The sequence below is a fragment of the Colias eurytheme genome, chromosome 16 (assembly GCF_061535395.1).
Source record: "Colias eurytheme isolate Ceu_HAF_F1 chromosome 16, ilColEury1 Martin Lab GWU primary, whole genome shotgun sequence".
Classification (NCBI taxonomy): domain Eukaryota; kingdom Metazoa; phylum Arthropoda; class Insecta; order Lepidoptera; family Pieridae; genus Colias; species Colias eurytheme.
This window is the reverse complement of record NC_142995.1, coordinates 7598628-7618697: the sequence shown is the minus strand read 5'-3', so window position 1 is coordinate 7618697 and position 20070 is coordinate 7598628. Positions and strand designations below refer to the sequence as shown.

The 20070-nt window shown below is 36.4% G+C and overlaps 2 protein-coding genes across 4 annotated transcripts in view; one reads left to right on the top strand and one right to left on the bottom strand.

Moving 5' to 3' along the window:
• The window catches only part of LOC149901919 (uncharacterized), a 106145-nt gene that overhangs the window by 22274 nt on the left and 63801 nt on the right, over window positions 1–20070 (bottom strand). The window lies entirely within an intron of this gene.
• Window positions 1–20070, top strand: part of LOC149901920 (uncharacterized) — a 128568-nt gene that overhangs the window by 56807 nt on the left and 51691 nt on the right. For all 3 annotated transcript variants that reach the window (XM_090110653.1, XM_090110652.1, XM_090110655.1), the window contains exon 2: window positions 689–1486. In XM_090110653.1, coding sequence (XP_089966779.1) covers window positions 749–1486 — 738 coding nt within the window. In that variant the 5' untranslated portion in view covers window positions 689–748. The remainder of the gene's footprint in view (window positions 1–688; window positions 1487–20070) is intronic.

Here is a 20070-nt window from a genome sequence, read left to right as displayed (position 1 = left end):
ATGAGTATTTTACGATTATTGCCCCTCCGAATCGGTAATAACTCGGTACGATATGAAAATTTCTATAGAGGAATAATTTTAAATGGATATGTTCATTTAAGTCGTTTATGGATCCATATTAATTTTTATAGCGGCTCGAGAGCAGTGTATCGAATGCACTCATTACGCCCATAATGGGCCCGCGTTCGTCGACATGTCGAATGCGCTGGTATTAATTAAGGCGTTGAATGATGTCATGGTCATTTAATTCTTTAGGGGCTAGAAGCCCGTATAGACGCGCCGTGAATCCTCATTTGTATTCCCGTCCCCTTAGGTGTCGTTTTGAATATTTATAACGGAATGCACAATCATAAAATTGAAAAATGTGGAAATTCTTTAATGATTTGTTAAAACATTTAAATATATTGAGGTTAGATCTGATAAACTTTATACTGTGTTAATAATAAACACTTTAATTGACTTGATTCTTTGATGACATAATAATAGTGATCCTGTTTTTAAATTAGATGAAGTCGTCAATGTGTTCAAGCAGCATGTTATGATATTTAAAATTCTGCACATAATATACCATTTGTATATTATGAATAAAATATGCTGTTGAGATTTTATTTTCACTTGTTTTATGATAATTTGGTATGGGTTATTGGTTTTTGTAATTAAATGTTTTCTAATAGATATTTTTTCTTAGGGCTACAATGGTGTGTGTGTGTGCGGGGCTGCGGGGGGCGGGCGCGGGCAGCCGGCGCGCATGGCGGCGCCAATGAGGGAGGGCGCGCCGGCCGGCGGAGCTCGCCCCGCGCCCCACGCGCACCCCAACTTCGAGTACGATGACAACGAGTGGGACATCGGCATCGGCGACCTCATCATAGACCTCGATGCCGACATAGAGAAGACGGACGAGGCGGGCGGCATGGCGGCGCGCGCCGAACCTGACGCGCAGCGCACCGCGCTCAAGATGAAGATCAAGCGCACCAAGCCCGGCACTAAGAGCTCCGAGGCGAAGCACGAGATCGTAAAGTCGAACGAAATGAACGGCGAGCCGAAAACGACGGCCGCCACGCCGCCCGCCGCGAAACGCGGTTCGGGGGGGCACAGGAGAGACAAAGCTAGAGACAAGCACCACCACCCGCACCCGCCGCACGACGTGAACGGCGTGGCCCGCGTGCCGCCGCCGCCCAACGCGCCGGGGCCGCCCGCGCCGCCGCCGGCGCCCGCCCCGGCCGCGCCGCACCCGCACCCGCACACGCCGCACGCGCCGCACCCGCCGCACGCGCCCGCGCCCAAGCCCGAGCCGCGGCCGGCCGCGCCGCGCGTGGAGCCCAAGCCGCCGGCACCTACGCCGCCGCCCGCGGCCCCAGTGCCCGTGCCGCCGCCGCCGCCCGCGCCCGCGCCGCCCGCCTCCCCCGCCAAGCCCGAGCCGGACGACTCGCGGCAGGAGGCGCACAACGCGCAACCACCTGCTAAGAAACAGAAAACTGAAACCAAGGTAACTGTTTGTTCTCTTTTACAAGATCGAAAGTTAGTTCCTGCGAACATGATATGGGTGTCCCTTGTTCCGCCTCATATTAACGATGTTGTTGTTGACTTTTGAGAGACAAGAAAACTTGTTCCTAACAGATGACAAAACATTTAAAACTTTGCACAAGCTCAGCACAGATCCTTGATATTGAAGTCGACTGACATTCTCGACGACAAGCATTAGTTAGCAATGTAGTTATACATTCTTTGTATTTTATAAAAGGTACATTTTAATAATCGCTTGTCATGACAACTTTTATAGGTCTTGTCAATTGTCAGCTGGCCTACCGTTATCAATGGATTTAGAATGTCGCTCGACTTGTTTCTTATTTCTATTCAATACGCACGGTAATATATCATTCCGTACCGTTTACGATATCCATGTCATGTGAATACTAAATGCAGTGTATCGACGATTTATCTGCGAGCCTTGATCTAGTTCCGCGGAGCGTGTGCGCGTCACATCGATCGGTTTATCAATCAATAGATATAAGCTAATTGTCCGATTGCTCTTATCAGGCATGTATCCAATTGTTTCGGAGTGTATTTAATTGTCGAGGCTTAGGGCTGTTTGCCGGGTTGATTGAGTGCAAACGGGCGGGGTGTAATCCGCGCTGTCGCCCACCGCATCGGTTCATTAAATCACCCCGCCAGTGCCGCCACCCGACCGCTCGCTGCACTCGACAAATTAATGATATTGTTGCCTCTGAGACACCGAACGCAGATGTGGATAAGATTAGATTACGGCGACTTAACGTTTCATTAGATCTTTTACCCTGACGACGCAGTCTGGATAACAATCGAGGGCAATTTACATTATTTCTCGGAGCTGACATTGGAATGCACTGAAACTTTAAGCGTATAGCCGAAGTATTTTATTTTTCCTATAGAATGTTTTAGATAGCAAATTATTGTCAAGTATAGTTTTGTTTACATGCTTTTGAACAAATATAGCTGGAATGTTAGTTAATGTTAGTATTAGTTATAAAAAAAAACAGATGGAACCATCATTTAATACTATAAGTACACCACTGAGTCTGCATATAAAATATTACAAAATTAAATTATAATTACACTAGGTTTCCGCCCGTGGCTTCGCCCGCGCAGTCAAAGAAAAACCCGCATAGTTCCCATTCCCGTGGGATTTCCGGGATTGCGTCATTTTCCCGGGATAAAAAGTAGCCTATGTCCTTTCTCGGGTAACAAAATATCTCTATACCAAATTTCATGAAAATTGGTTCAGTAGTTTAGGCGTGATTGAGTAATAGACAGACAGACAGAGTTACTTTCGCATTTATAATATTAGTATGGATTACTAAAAAAGTGTTAATTTCGTTGCAAAAGAAAAACATTTCTGAAAAATGAAGACAAAAACCACACACAATTTATTGCCAACTGTAATGCAAAATGTTCTCACAAGCGCGTTAATTTCTAATACTCTGCAAGATGCAACTAGCGGATATTATGGAATTAATAGGTCACACTCATCAGTGTTAATAAGGCCGGCAATAAAGCGCATTTCACCACAATGATGCGCCCGGCCATTAATCAAAACATGACGTGATTGCAACAAGCGCGATTTCGCAACGCGTCGCTTATCAAAAGACCCGTCGTCCAACCGTCACATTACAGTGACAACTTGAGAGTTACACGCATAATGTGCTCTTTTAAATTGCGATGTTTTAAGCGCTTCCTTATTGCATAGTAATGCCTTAACGGTACAAAAAGTACTACAGTAATTCATGCCCACAAAAAGTTACACATCCATTGTGTTGTAACTTTTGCACCTTTCGATCTCAGTGTTATAAAAATAGCTTTAATTTTTATAAATAGAGTGTAATTATGCCCATGACCGCGTTCGCAATGTTATTTATTAGAATACATCGTATAATTCATAATACGCTTTTTAAAATTTCTAAATTAGAAAAATTCATACGTAAATCTAGGGTCCCACAAAGTCCAATTTAATAATTTAATATTTTCTTAAGTAATAATAGTAAAAATTAAAAACTAAAATGTAATTTTGATTAAAATTGTTTAATTTAATTTCTTTAGGTTCTCACGAGTTCTATTGGAAAGTCCGAAAGAGCACGTTATATAATTAAAACTGCGATGTCTACTTCAATATTAATTTCTGTTTGAATTCAACTCGTTTTGATTCCACTAAAATGCGCTGTCGCTGAAATATTTCTTTTAAAAGTATGTTATAAATTAAAATATCTTTATGCGTTGGTTGCTCGTTAAAACTGCTATTCAATTTGACCTAAATTATTGTAGTTTGTTTTATGTAGAAAAACCGTGTGTAAATTTAAAATGGGTAAAGTTATTACGTTATGTCCTTAAATTTTATTATATGAAATTTAATTATGTTTATTTTTCAATGGTTTTATTTTTTCCGTATACGTATTATGAAATGGAATGCTTTATATAACTTTGTTTATAATTAATTCTTAAATAGATGCCACTATCGTATTCAATTTGCATGGTAATCTATATGCTATCTATAAAAAAGAAGGGGTTGTATTCAATTCACAATTACATTTATTTACATATCGTAAAAAGTAGCTTAGATAAGAATAAGATTCGCTCTATTTTATTATGTGTGCAGATGGTAACCACGATGTTTTATGAGCGTAGTAAATTGGATCGCTTTAGATATAAGGACAGAAAGTGTATTCGAGTATTTTGAGTGTAAAGATAGAAGGGAGGCGACGCGACCCTTTGCTTTTCTTGGCGCGAGGGGTGCGTCAGCGAGCACGTCTCCAAAATTCCATTCATTAATCACTGTCGAGAACCCTAAAAATTTCCAAAGTATCAGCGGAATCAATTTAATGTTCGCTCCCTAACTGGCAAAGTTTTCTCAAAGCGCGGTAATTAAAGGAGATATCAATTTCGCTTTAAAAATCGGCGACTGCAAGAGCTCTTTATTGTTTGCACTTCACTTGAGCACGCCATTGTCTTTCCCTTTTTTGTCGTTTGTATTCGAACTATTAGAAATCGTAATTATCCCCTACACTTATAATAGTAACGGTTACACAAATACAATTATTATTATCGTGTCATGCATAGGGTAGCACCCTTGTCAATAAGTTTTACTTATTTATGAGAATGTTTATTTTATCTGTATTCTGGTAAAATATTGAAGTATCTCAAAAGGAAAAATGTTTTTATTTCTCTTTGATCAGTGTTCCGACATTTTATTGCAATCGACTGAAATGTTATAATGACAGTAATGGTTCAGTTCAACATTGAAGATCATTAAAATAATGCATCTATAAATACAAGTCATTAGGACATACCGCTATAAATTTTTAAGGATGAAAGGGTTAAGTTAGAATCACATAATGGATTCACATTGTCAATTTAACCCTGTTCCGTTGGTAATTGATTTCGTCACGGCAAACAGTTTTAGTGCGACTGTTGACCGTTTTGTAAATAGCTACTACTTTTCTGTTCAAGAGCACTCGACCGTTCACTGCGTTTGTAGTTTGTACAGCAATTCCAAAGTTATAAATTATTAACACAACTAACGTCTATGTTATTTTATTTATCTGTGACCTTTTAAGTGACAAATTAATAAGATTTCTATCCGAGTTGACCAGGGTAACATGATATTTAACATGTCTCCGTCGTCTCAAATGAGGTTAATATCGCCGTCGCGTTCGATTATACTGATCGTTCTGAATAAATTTACATGTTGATTAGTAGCTCGCTGATCAATGTTCTCACTGAACTATACTAACTAGTAACCATGCTCGAGCACATTAAATTGATACATTTAAAGTATGTCGGTTAGATAATTGTTAGTCGTGTCGAGGTAATTCAATTGTTAATTTTGATTCATGTTGTATTCGCATAAATATTTCGCTTGAACACTTAGTCATTGAATATTGTTTAATCGATTGTGTCCGAGTCGATTCCATAATCATTTTAATTATTTGCATTATTAACTTGCGTGTGTCGGTGGAATATTTGCGCAAGCCAACGCAAACCTAAGTGATAAATTCGAATGAATTTTTCGCTTCAACGACTTTATTTATATCCCAGAACGGACGTATCGCGTTACCTGCCTCAGGCGTATCATCATTCATTTTATAAAAACGTTATTGCTACAGCCAAAAGCGGGCGATCTCGCAGCCGCGTTGAGAATTAAAAATTTTTAATATCGAGTGTTCAAAGTAATTGATTGATGCAATGAAATAAATCGCTTCTCGGGTAATGTAATGGCCTATTCTCACATTGAGCATTGATTCGTCAACAACATTTAGCAATTGAAAATTTGATTGATATATAGATATTTAAAAAGACTGGTATTGGTTTCAATGAATTAAATTTATTTACACTTTCACGATCAAATAACTGGGACATATTTTAGAAATAAGCAATAAGGAATGCTGTTAATTCATGTTGTTTAACTAAACACACCTCTTATTTCCATTTAATGTTTAAAATACCGCTATTTTAAGTGTAAGAAGTGTAATTAATATTTAAGTGAGCATTGCGTGTCTTAATACGGTCGCAAACGAACAGGGCAACAGAAGGTGCGAGGAAGTATCGGACAGCTGCCAACTCGACTACTGGATAATTATTATTGGCGTAATTAGGATGTGAGACCGGGCAAAGCCCGCGGCGCCAACAGCCTGTTCTAACAAATGCCATTATTATTTCCGCTTCGCATTATACCTCTGCGGTTAGTTAGATACTCGTTTATGTCATGAACAATTGAAGCTATAATAAATTCACTCGTTGCAAATTGATTCAAAATTAATTGCGCTGGCTGTTAGTCGTGTAACTCCTTTCGCGTCGACAACATCGATATTCATCGGCTTTACAGTTACTTATTTAACGGTTTGCAATCGGTCAATTGAATCGGTTTTGCCTTTGCCGCCAGGAAATTATAATTAAACTTAAAGGAGTGACGAGTGACGAGAAATATACATTTCTCGCCCATAAATTGTCGATCGTGTCGAGTTGCGAGTTGGGGTTTGAAAGCATTCGGTCGACCGGTCGGGCGAGCAGTCGGGCGACCGGTCGAGGGTTCTGTGTGCCGGAGCAGTAATCCGCAGCTGGCGTGTACCTGGCCGCCTCTTTGTTCGAGTGGAAAGTTTCGCTCGGATCGGATTTGTCGCAGTAAATGCTCCCCAAATATATAAACACCAATGTTATTACTAGTAAGCGCTTTCAAAAGTTCCAACTTCATCCCGCTGAACAGTTTAATTTGTTTGCTTTGCTTCATAAATGAGACAGGTTTCAATGCAGAGATTGTATGAAGATAACGACTTCAAATGTAAATATTTTACTTATATGATATTATCATGTTGATATATCAAAAACTGACACACTTTGTCGCATTATACGTATTTATAAGGTCTACATAGGTTGGATATAAGTTTAAGTGACATATTTATAATTGTATTTTAAGAAAAAACTGTAAAGTATGTATATAATACCTAATCACAAAGCTGTAAAAGTGTAAAACAACACTCTGAAATATACATCTCGGTCATTTGTCACATGAAATGCAAAAACTTCAATGCGCACTGGAATAATTCAAATAAAAAGGAATGCGACAAGCGATTACACAAAATCAACAAATCGAGTTGACCGACTAGTCCGCAGACTAATAAAACCTTCACAAAATGCAATAAGGGGAGCCGGGATCAAAAGCCGATTTTTTGTTACCTTTTTTATAAGCCGCTATTTTGCCCTCCTTTGCGCCCGTGTTGTTTACTAATGGGTTCTGTTGGGTTTGACTTAAGATAATAACTCCAGGTTTTTTCTCGACCATGTGTCGAGTATTTTTTGCCGGCGGAAATGCGAGAATGTTATTTCGTAGGATTAAAATACATATATTTGTTTATCGTCTGGCTTAATCTGTGTACGGACGGATCGCATCGGTTTTCGTCGGCCCCCGGAGGCGCGGGATTACGCCGTTTTTAATTCACTCTCCGTTTTCCCCGCGTGGGTTTGTTTTGTAAATTGCCTCCGTATTTAATTACTGACTCGGAGCATTATCGCCCCTCGAATTTTTCATCGCGCCGCAATATCCATGACCATAATCGTTATCGCCGCTTAATCAATCACCGCTCTCGTTTAATTCCCCAATATCCTGTGGTCCAACTAACAATTACATGTGAGGGTCCCGTATCGCCGTTGTCCAGGTCCACAGCAATAACATAAATTGTCACGAGCGGTCGGAAGCGTCCCCCCGCCGCCCGCGCCCCGCGCTCCCCCCGCCCTTCTCCTCGCCAGATTGCTGTCGACTCGACAATCGATATTCAATCTCTTTGACGCTATTTTCTCCCTACTTTTCTTACTTTGTGTTGGCGTTTAAGGTAGATGATTGAGACTGAACAAGCGCCGTTCGGATTGTGATCGACGCGACGTTTTACGTTCCTTCGCCTTTTAACAGCCAATTTTGTTGCGAAATAAGATTATTCAGAATAAATTTACGAATATGAACAATTTAGGCTTTTTCTTTTCCATTCATTGAACCTAATCGATTACATGTAATTTCAGTGCTTATACAAACACATTTTGATTTAAATAGGCACATGGTGGTTTTACATTTATTTAGTAATTTGGATCGTTAAAACTTAAAAGCTTTTATCAATTTTATTAAATAGAAAATGCTGATACTGGGCAACTAGATTGTTATTGGAGGTAATTTTGTATTAAAGGTATTACACTAATCTCGAGTGTATAATTGAAAGCTTTGTGTGAGGCACTGAAGCCGAGTGTATCGTTATTAGGTGCGCATACGTAATTTGTTTGTTAAAGACGGTGGCAAGCAGTTATACCCGATGTGAATAATTTAAATTCATCCCCTTGTAAGTCGGGGTGGGCCCCCATATCGATTGTACATTGCGTCTGTTCCCTGTGTGCTGTTCATATTACGGGCACTTTGTTCGCTATGTTCTCCTGGTATCATAGAGCTCGGATTCTCGGCTCGTACGGCGCGCCGCAAAACCCGCCTATCAAGTTGACATGTGGTGAATCTAGGGTTAGATCGCTGCAATAATTCTGCTTCTCTAATAGCCTAGTACTTTGTGAAGAATTAAATAAACTGTGTTAAAATAATATATTTTTAGTTATTTTTATTTGAGAAAATTTATGTTTACAACAGGTAATAACAATGTAAATTGACGTCCATAAACCGATCAAGGGATTTTTTCAAACATGGACTTAAATAGCATTTAATACTAGAAATATCTGAATATAAAAATGGTATGGTCTGATAAATTATTCATAGAATCGCCAACTTGCTTTTGTGATGCAAATTTTATTCTGATTTCAATAATTGCATTCCAAACACGTAATAATATACCTATAAAAAGTTTTTATGAGTTCTTTTATCTATGGCGCGGTGCTTCAATAGCAGCCCTAGTTATTAAGTTAGGGATCGAACAGATCTACGAGTATTTTATTTATTTTTTGCCGCGGGCTCGGATAAATGTTCATGGTTTCAATTTATTTTGCGGATACGCGTCAATAGAATTTAGGAATTATTGTGATGGGCTAAAAATAAAAACTGTTTGATGTACAAAATACATTGTGGTATTGATAGATATACGAGTGTTTTATAACTATATTCGACTCGCTTTCATGTCGAGTTCGAGGTTTATTTCGAGCTACTATAATTCATAGCGCTAAAATTGATTGTTTACTGATATATTTTGATCTAAGCGCGTCCCACGCAACTGCTCGTCTATTTACGTGATAGTTTCCTCGTAACGCCCCGGGGACCGATCTCTCGATAGCAGCCAAGAAATGCCTCCGTTGTCATGTGAATGTTACGTCACTATTAATCATAAGTTAATTAATTAATCGCACGCTACTTTCTTTTAGTTATTCTAATTTCTCACTCTTAATTGATGCGGTTGACAAAGTGAGGAAATTGTTTTTAGTAATAGTGTTTATATAATATGGTATCTTCTCATATGTATTATCATATACTTAAAAGAGGTCTACTAATTCCGGTTTATGTTAATCGAGGCAGGTAAAAATCCTTGACTTGATAGATAGCGTATGAAAAAGTTAAATAGACATCAAACTGTACAAGAGCGGTAATAAATGAAGTGTCAAACAGGAAAAGCTCTTAAATGGAAAAACAAAGTACAAAAAAGCAGCAAGTCATTGGATTGTCTATTCGCGCGGTGCTAAAATACCCCATAGTGCGAAACCCGCCGGTTCTCATTTGAATAAAAACATTGCGTGACCAATCGCTGTGTTGGATAATTTCATGTATACAAATGGCTGCTTAAATACGAAATACTAAATTCTTATTGTATTTTGTCATGTTACGTCAGATAATAATTAATATCACTTTTAAACAATGTACATACATAGTTGATAAATAATTTGTTGCACAATCGTAAAACAATACACACTAAAGTCATAAAGGCGATGATAGTTGGTCTTTTAAATTAAATCGCAATTTAATTTTTGAGAGTGTGCCAAGCCATTTCGTTAAATTGCTCACGACTTACGTAAATAACATTTAGATAAGATTAGGACAATTTCATCGAAGATTATGAAACTTTGGTTTTAATTTTAAGTGTTTTAACTTTTTAACGTAAATCTATAATTAAGGTTTACAGAGAAAATTTGTTATGTACATATGTATTTATAATCTTCAATCTCATCTGTAGGTGTTTTAAAAAGAATGTGTTACACTGGACTATAATACTCTTAGAATAAACGGTAACAAATATAATGTAAAACAGAAACTGTTCAAAATGTGTGATATATTACAGCAGTAAACCATTCGTATAATAGCTAAAAGCGTTGCCGCACTAGTTTATATTAAGTGCCAAAAGCGTGTACATTGCGAACGAAACTGTCGTGAAAAATATTTAATTTGTCATCGTGCAATATCGTCGTATCGCACTGCAACAAGCTAAGCGAAAAAGCAATTTGTGTCTTGTTTATTTCAATGTTTCACTCCATTGTTACAAACGATATAGCTGTTGTGTTCACTTTTAGATTTAGTCTGTTATTCCGAACGATAGCTTGGTAAACTTTATTTGTAGAGCGAGTGGCACACGGGATGTGTGTCTTATTTGTATAATCGATTTTATTTGACGGACACGCCAAACTTTTTCTAAATAGAAGATAGAAACTGAATGTTTCGGATTTAGCATAGCTTATGCCTTTTTCTCTGGTTAAGGTTTATTTTCAATTGAAAATGTACGTTATACATAAAGACTTTGAATCTTCTAGATTAATTAACGTTTAAATAGCGTACGATATAATTAAACCTTGCTTAAATTTAATCGTTCGCCTTCAATTGAAACTGCGATAAAATATTTATAAAACACGTCGTTTCCACTTATGCTTATAATTAAATTGCACACGATGACCGAATTGGGCTGACGAAACGCTTTGATTACTTTTAATTATGCGGCATAAAAAATGGCAAAAGACCAGAAATATAAAACAAAAATTCTATAGCTTTTTAATAGCTTTTCAACCAGCAATAAAGTCAGGTTTCATCAAAACATTACGGATAATAGAGGTAGATAAATGTAAAGTTAAACTAGCCTTTTATGAAAAATGTTCATCATTGTCAGTGAGGCCAGGTAGAAAATTTTCCATGAGCTCACGTAAATATCAAGCGAAAAACTATAATATGAAGTGTTGATTTAAAATACAAATAACGGAACAGATGAAAACCGCTGTTTGAATATAAAATAACAAAGAGAGGCGAACAGCGTCGGGTAACAAAAAGAGCACAGAATGCACGTTGCATTTTCTGCAGCGTAAAATGCAAGTACATTTTCCCGAAGACTTTCATTTCGTATGACTCGTGTCGGAACGCCACGTATTATTTAAAATTTCTTTCTGTTGTTCCACTTGCTTTGTTGTTTCCGTAATTATCGCCACTCCTAGCGACTAGACGGTATCTACGGTATCTAGGTGTCACTTGAAATTTAACAAACAGGTATTAAAATGATAACGTTATCCAATTAGCTTATAAGTTGATCCTATCATTTCAATTATTATTTTTTATACTTCTAAGCCGTGTCCATTTATTTAATCTATATCAGATATACCTAATATGGAATTTCATAGTTAAGATTATTGTAAATTGTATGCCAATAAAAATATTGTTATTATAATAAATAAAACGTTGAAATTATGTGCTATTAGTATTCAATAGTCGAAATACTAGGATAGTAGAAACACGAGGAGCGTAGTCATTCGCAAATGAAGCGGAATTCGCGGTGGGAATAATTTCCTCACAGTGAGGGAGCGGCCGCGGGTTGAATAAAGTTTCGTAGCGTTAATTGCCAACCGCCCCGTCTGAACGCCGGGCACGTCTATAATGAGACGGCTTCTTTAATGAAAATACCGAAGCATGTTTAACTTGTTTAATATCACAGAAATGCTGAGAAGCATCTTGACGATTCGTTGAATGTCAAATTTACTTTACCAATGATGTGTATGTGAAATTCATACAAATTTATAGAGCGTAAATAATGTATATGTACTCCACTCAACTGTAAAACAACACAACAAATCCAAATGAACGTTTATCTGGAAAAACGCAAATAAACATTTGATTTGCTTTCAAATGAATAGCTAGCCAGTCGCCCACTCGATCGTGCGGTTTCAATTAGACAGATATAGCCGATAGTTATTAATAGTAGAGAATGGTTAAGCAAATGAATGAACAGCGGTTATCTGGTAACAATTACACAGATCGTCGGCAGATAATTGAAACTGTGAGGAGTTGCGAGTGCTGGCTCGCATGTAAGATGGCGTGTGCATTTCACATATTGACATTCTGCTTCCGAGAATTGGACGTTCAAGTTAAACCATCTTGTTCGGTAATTATCACTTTTCTCGTTCATTATTTTTAAACACAGATATGGCAGTGATAACGCCACGCAATGACAGCCAAATTGCGCCATCTGTTTGCAGTTTATTATTGTTAATTTCATATTTATAACGTTACATTTGGGTGAATTGTGAAATAAGTTGACTTACGGTCGCCGGAGTTTTTTTATCAATTTGTTTACTCTGTTATGTCATAATATAGCTTTTTATCAAGAAGGCATTCATGCCCGCCTTATTTTGTGTGTAAGTACAATAAAGAGATTTCTTTCATCCATTAAAAGGGGATCTCAATTTGTAGCATTTTTTGTAATGTATTCTGTACTTTATTTCACTGTGAAATCCCCGACATTATTTATTTTGACATCCGAAGCCCAAGCCAAGACGTTTCGTTAATCCTATGAGATAAAATCGGAGCAGATAAACACGTACAAATTCTTTCAAGTGTTCAAATAAGTATTAGATTATTTTAGTTCTGAAATAACAGCTTTTATTTTTGTACACGAAAATTTATTTTTTTAAATATGCTATTATGAAGAGGTTTATTTCAGAAAATAATTTGTTACAAGAAATGTGTTAACATTATCTTGCTTGCGTTAAGAGCTTGGAACTTTATAAAATGAACTTATATTTCTTCCATTCCTTTCAATTTTTATTCGAAGCGAATATTTTATTTCATCAAACTGTTTCAGAGTGCACCAATAAATAATTGAAGAATGCTCAAGATTTGCTAGCCTCTCGGAAATTAATAAGACTTGTTGGATCTACAAATCCTTTGTCGTAAACAAGGCACTAGAAATCCGGCATCTCCGTTGTTGGACAATCGTTAGGTCGGGCTTTAGAGCTTTGTATTGCGGTGTGCTTTGACCGAAGCCATGCTTTGCTATACGAATACCTGATTCCAGTTGCCTATTCTTTGAATATTGGTTACCGTGCGTGTCGTATGACGAAGGGGTAGTAGGGAATATGACATGTCGCTACTGCTTATATGACACAATCTTTTATTGCGACAAATGTAGAATGATGATGATTTTTACATTAAATTGGTTTTAATTTATTTGAATTCGAAGATATTTAAAACATTTCCTTTCTTTATAAATACTTATTGGGCTTGATCAATGCTTACTTACACCTACAAAAAATTAAAATCTTTTCTCTTATACTAGTATTTGTTCACATACGTATATTATTTTTACTACCTATTGGTGTACCTTTTAATTGGCGTAGCTTAGTATTTATTCATCTCAAAAATTGTATCACTAGCTGTAAGGTACCTTATCATAAATAAATAAATAAATATATGAAAGTTTTTTGAGCTCGACAACCTCTAATTTTATTGAATAGATGTACATAAAAACATCTCTCTGATTATATTGGACTGATTTTAATAATATTAATGAACACTATAAACACGGCGAATTCATTTCATCATTTCGCATTAACTCATTTATTATTCATGATGTAATTTATCTTTACAACAAAAAGATTTTCAACGCAAACAAAATGGAATATTTCATTGAAATGTCATTTCATAAAATTAATTATAATTTATTGGACTGTTATAATCACACTGTAGTGGTGAATAATAATGAGTTTATTGTATTTCGCAGTCATTTGCCTCTCACCGCGAATGTTGTTGCAAATTAATTGGTTATTCTTTATTAGCTGTCGCCTGCGGCTTCGTCCGCGTTTTTATGACTCTCTACAAATGTGCCAATATCATTGCCTCAAGCATATTTTCTAAACAGATTTTATCATTAAAAAGGTCTAGTAATATTTTCGTTATAATCAAATAAACCACGAACAAGTAGATATCTAGAGGTATTATAGTAGTGTGTTTGGATAATAATAAATACAAACGCCACGTGAATTGAAAACATTAAGAACTCTATGTACTTAAAAAACATATTAAAAAGTTAAAATGTACTTGTTCATATGATAAAACAAACACAATTGAGTAAAGTATTAATATTTAAAGAGTTTCTGGAAGCAACGTCGGAAGTAATAAATTATTTTACACGAAGACATATGTTTTTACTTGACTCACTCGATCCTTGTATGTTCAGGCGAAACTCCGAACGACCGGTTCGGAATGTTAATTTATAAATTAAACACTTAATTACACGCCAGCGGGGATCCTATAAACATGACTAGTTTCATCTCAATAATACTTAATTAACTTTATAACCACCCTGTAATTTCTCAGATAAATTCCTCATTTTGTTATCTTAATTCTTAATATCGCTGGCATTTCCATCCGAATAATATTTTTATAGCAAAACAAGGGATAACTTTAGTTCAAATAGTGGAGTAAAGAAAATCTGAACACAATGGTACAAGCTTTTATTCTCTTAAGTTCTCGAAGCTTCGTCGAGCATGGTTCCAACTTTTAAGTGTTTAACTTTAAAACCACGCCTCATGCAACATGCATCCAAGTAGAGATTTAATTCGGTAAATACTGCTGTTTTGTTTTTGTTCTCCTGGTATTTCGCATACATATATCTTTTGGGTAAAAATGGTTCTTTAATTTTTTGGGTTTTCAAATCAATAATTATGTGATGAAATAAAGCAACATAAAAAATTATGACATTTTGACATTGTGTTACTGAAAATTGAAATATTTTAGAAAATCTTTAAAAAGGTATATGATAAAGGTGACTATGGTCAAGTAGGTTATACCTATCAAGTTTGGTAACAGTCAAATATTTATTGCCTTTGAATTTTATCGTTATAGACTAGAAGCATGTTTTATAGATGATGCATTACGCTATATTACGATGTTAGTCTAATACATATTCAATTTTATCGAGCCACGTTTAAATTTAAAGCAGCTGCAAAACATACATCTACCATGATTGATTAGATGAACCGCAGCCCACCCGCATCGACGGGACAAATTGACCAATAATCGTGGTTATCGCGATGATTTACGCACTACGGAAAAAACGCTGTGTAATCAAAATGTACGTTTGTTGCTACATAAATCCTAGCTGTATTTCGAGGTAAGCGTATCTCATCCGTCGCGAGACATTTAAACAATGTAGGCGTCGAGAACAGCCATTATATCGTAAATCACTGTTGACGCGCCGCGGTAATTGGCTCGCCGCTGGCCGCGTCTCACTCGATTGCTTCGCCATTCATGGACCCCTGGTACCAACGTTTCGACATAGTCCTATCCTAGATTGATTGATTGCTTAATTTTGCGTGACTAGCCATTATTTATTTTTCATTTTGATGAAACATTGTAACCATTAATTAGTTAAATCCATTTAACATAATTAATGCTAATGACTCGATGTTACACGTAAGCAAGTGTAAATGTAATAATAATAGGTAATATTTTTTCAGACAATTCTAGAAATGACACATATTGTACGTGTTCTAAACGTACAGGGTTCTTAAAATACTTTTAACTTCGTGTGGTCTTACGTCTAAAAAATATCCCCCATCTCCCTTAAAACAAGCCGAGTTTGATGTATATTTTACTCTAACCTCTCCATTTTACTATTTGAATTTGATCTAAATTTTATAAAAGTATAAACGTATTGTTTATAGTGTTATTGTTCCTAATACCGCGCCCCACCGCTGTATCAACATAATACGATTCTGGAAATTGAATTGAAATAGCTCCTAAAACTAGAGGCAGTAGTCATAAAGACATTTGCGAGCGGCTGGTTGGAATCGCCTGACGATACGACTGCGCAAACGGCTTCCATTTGTCGACGAGCGCATTTTATTTCCAGACCTTTGAGTACTTCCTTTGTTTTATTCAGCGTTCACTATGCAGCGCTTTAAGCTTTGAAAACGCAACTATAAAAAACAACATTTGTTTTTTGGCGTTGCAATCTGTTTATCGCAAGCGGGAATGTATGACATCCGATAGTATGTAGGTCTTCGATGTTTTCGCTCCGTTCATTCATTCATAACAATAAGTCGCAAATTATGCTCAAGAATTGTTAAAGCAATGTGCGAAATGTTTAAATCATGAATGTCGTGTTAGTTTTATTTCCAAGCACGAAGCGAGGCTAAGTCGAGCTAATCAAAACCCCAGTCACGAAAGGCTAATATATCTAGCCCGCTACATCCTCGCTGCCACACAAATGGGACCTCTATCCACTACCGAGTACTCCACGTTTTAGATTGTTCACGGTCGAACACACGAGTACGGGGCTCAGTTCAAATTGAGTAAAATCGATTTTAGCACAGTTGCCTTTCAGTCGAGTTCACGACATCGAATCGGATAAATCGAAATCGCGTGCCTTATTCGATTTCATTTTTACATGAGTTGTAAAACGAAAGAAGCCCTGCTTAATCTATTGTGAAATGCCGTTCTTAGTTTCAATATACTCTTTGTGGATTCAATAACCGTTTGTTTATTCGTTTTGCAGGTAAGAGCCGAGTCGCTGGGCAGGTGAGAGTTTTGTTCTGTTTGCGGTCGGACATGTGTGAACTTTATTGCCTTCGGTTTTATTGTGCGGCGCGCCTCCACGCGTCGTTCCCGTCTCTTAATGGCGCCCGTATCACTAATGTCCTCTATTAGGCGTCGGATCTCGACCGTTAACTTGGATACACATTTTTCCGCGCTTCGTGTCGGGTGTCGACACATATTTGCATTATTACTTGCGCTATCGCTGAGCAAATTTACACGCAACGACTTCGCACAGAATTTATCATAAATTATGAGCCGTGAAGTGAAGGAAAAAGGTCTTTGTTTGCTCGTCCATCGATGCGTGTGAACCTAACGTCTCGGCTCTCGGCATTGTGGAGCGACGCATCAGCTCTATTGAGCTGCGAGCATTAAGGATCATTAAGGTTAACTCGCCGCATTTACACGAGTAACAATGGCGATTCAGTGCGATCGTTATTTGTTATAGTTACTGTTAAATGACATTAAATTATATCGCCTGTCTCTCGTTTTAGTATCACAATAGCACCATAAATATAGTATTTATGTCTCGGATTCTGAATTGATAATGTTTATCAGGTATGCAGTATACGATTTTTATTGTTTATCATAATCGCATGGTTTGCACACTTTGCAGTCATAAATTATATATTATGATATGTTTTGTACAGACTCGATACATTCGTAGATTGTCAAATTTGTAAAAAGTAAATCGAGGACTGCCTGTTAAATATATTTCACGAGGGATAAAGTCACGTTGTCACATTTATTGGCGATGATTTTATTGTTTTGCGAGACATGAACCCATATAAACAGCTTAACGAGGACGAACACCCTAATACCTCAATAGTATTTATTACTCGGATTTAAAATATCCAGACGTGAATATATTCTCTGACAGATAAATCTCGGTATTATTTGAGTAAACGCTTTATAAATTATTGTAATCATTGCCGGCGTTTTAATTGGCCTTCGAATTATTCACGATACAATTTATGAACAGTTATGAAATTTGAATATCGTTTATCGACGCTGCTATTTACGATGCTATAAAGTTTATTGAATATAAATCTATTTTTTGTTATTATAGACCCAGACAGCTCCTAGGCGATTAGCCAAGACCGAGAGAATACTCTTAAATGTGCACAAGGACTAACAGCTCTTTGATTACGACGCCGTGACTAACCACCGTATTCCCTCTGGGAACGTTTAACTTAGTAATTTACGAGCTAAACAACGAGCAATCGTATTTATTGTCGTGACGCGAAATTGCGAAGCGGTAATAGCCTTCATAAATGTGTTTTCCGTCGATTTATTTGCACAAAACGGCGGCTATCCATTATAGACGGCTATGCAATTGAAAAATAAATTAAGCGTCTCTAAAAGAATGTACAGCGGGGCGGGGCCGGTGGCTCTCGAATAAATCGGGCGATCACGAAGCAAAAAGTCGCGGAATCGCAGCGATTTGTATGCGGGGTCACGCTCGCCGAACGGCCCTGTCACGAGATCTCGGTGCTCGATACGAAAGCGATGCGCACTCAATAATACGATAATGATCTCAAATGAAAACATTACAAAACGCAATTAGTATTCGCCGAGATAAAATCCATCAGATCTATTAGTTTGCGCTATCTCACGATCTCGACTCGGCCTGAGGTAATTACTTCTTCAATCTGTTATCTGTATTATGTTACCGGCGTCGGTGGTCGGTTTCGTATTATTTATTATTTGCGTTGAAAATGTATTGTTGGCGTTTTAGAATATCGCTTTCGATATTGAATTCAATTTATTCCAGTTTAGTTACGTTTAAAATATTGATATTTCTATTAGGTATGCGGACATTATTGAATTCATTTTACTAGTTCACTATTCAATATGAACTTTGAAATATTGAATATATTCCTCGATATGTAATTACTTTGAAATAGTAGGTATATTTATTTAAAAAGATTATGAAATATTTTTCAATAATTTAATTGTATTTTAAATGTAACGATCATGTGACTAATAACAAGGCGATAACATGAACCTAATTAAATTTAATATTGTAGTGACAACGATTCTTGATAACACTGAAATAAACAAAATTATCACTATTTTAATTACATGATTATACACTATAAAGCTAAATATGTACTTTACAACTAAAGAAACAATGTACTACATGTATTACGATAATAAAGAATATATTCAACTCGGCAATAACATTTTTATTTGCAGATAAAATTCCGTCTAGCAACGCTAGCCCGTACAACACACAATTTACAACGTGAAAAATACGTATATAATTTTAGTTCTGCGAATTACATCCGGCTCTAGTTTTAACGAGAGCAAGTTTGAGGGAATTTCAAATAGATATGTAAAATGATTATAAAATAGTTATTTGAAGCAACTTGTTTATTTATTTATTACACTTTATTGTACGTACACAAAAAAGGTAAAAAATGATACAAGAATGATAAAGAATTTGGATTTTGGAGGCCTTATCACTTTGTAGTGATCTCTGCCTGCCTTTGTAGATACATTTTGGAAACGTAAAACAATATTTATTGCTATTTACTTTAAAGATTAAGTTTTTATACTAAACGTTACAGAAAAATATTCAAATGAATTTTATCACATATTAAAACGTCTATAATTATGCAAAATAGTATCATTCAATATCCGCTTCCTTTTCAAAGTAATTTTCGATCAATCCAATGTTAAAAAATAATTTTGACTTTTACGTGAATGTTAAGTGTGTTTTATGTGTTTCGAGACAGTAAATTGACCGTTATTTATAAACCTAGTGGAGCACAAACAACTAGACCTCTATGGAAAATTAAGAACATAAACGAAACACAATAAAGATTTAAAAAATATATATATAAGGAAATTAATTAGTATAACACACGTTGGAAGTAATTAGTAAATGAAGCCGAGTTACAAACTGGCACACGGACGCCGAGATCCAAAACGTGGCGGTAATTGCGTGTAATCGCCTTAACTGTGCTATTTCTGAACTGCTTATGGTGCCCTGGTGTTAATTACAATATATTTTAATGTATATATATTCATTATTTTTATTTTATTAATGTATGGATTAATTTGTTTATTAATTTCTGCAAGTTTAGGGGTCATATGAATGCTACGCTTTTCACGCGTAATACCTAATATCTGTGTAAAAAGGCATTAGAAATGTTATCTCTGTTATCAAATTTGTTGCTCATTAAATAAATATAGAAAGGGTCTGAAATGAAGAAGATTTACATATTGAAACCACATATTATGCTGTAAATAATAGCGAAAAAGCAAAATGTTTTCTGTTA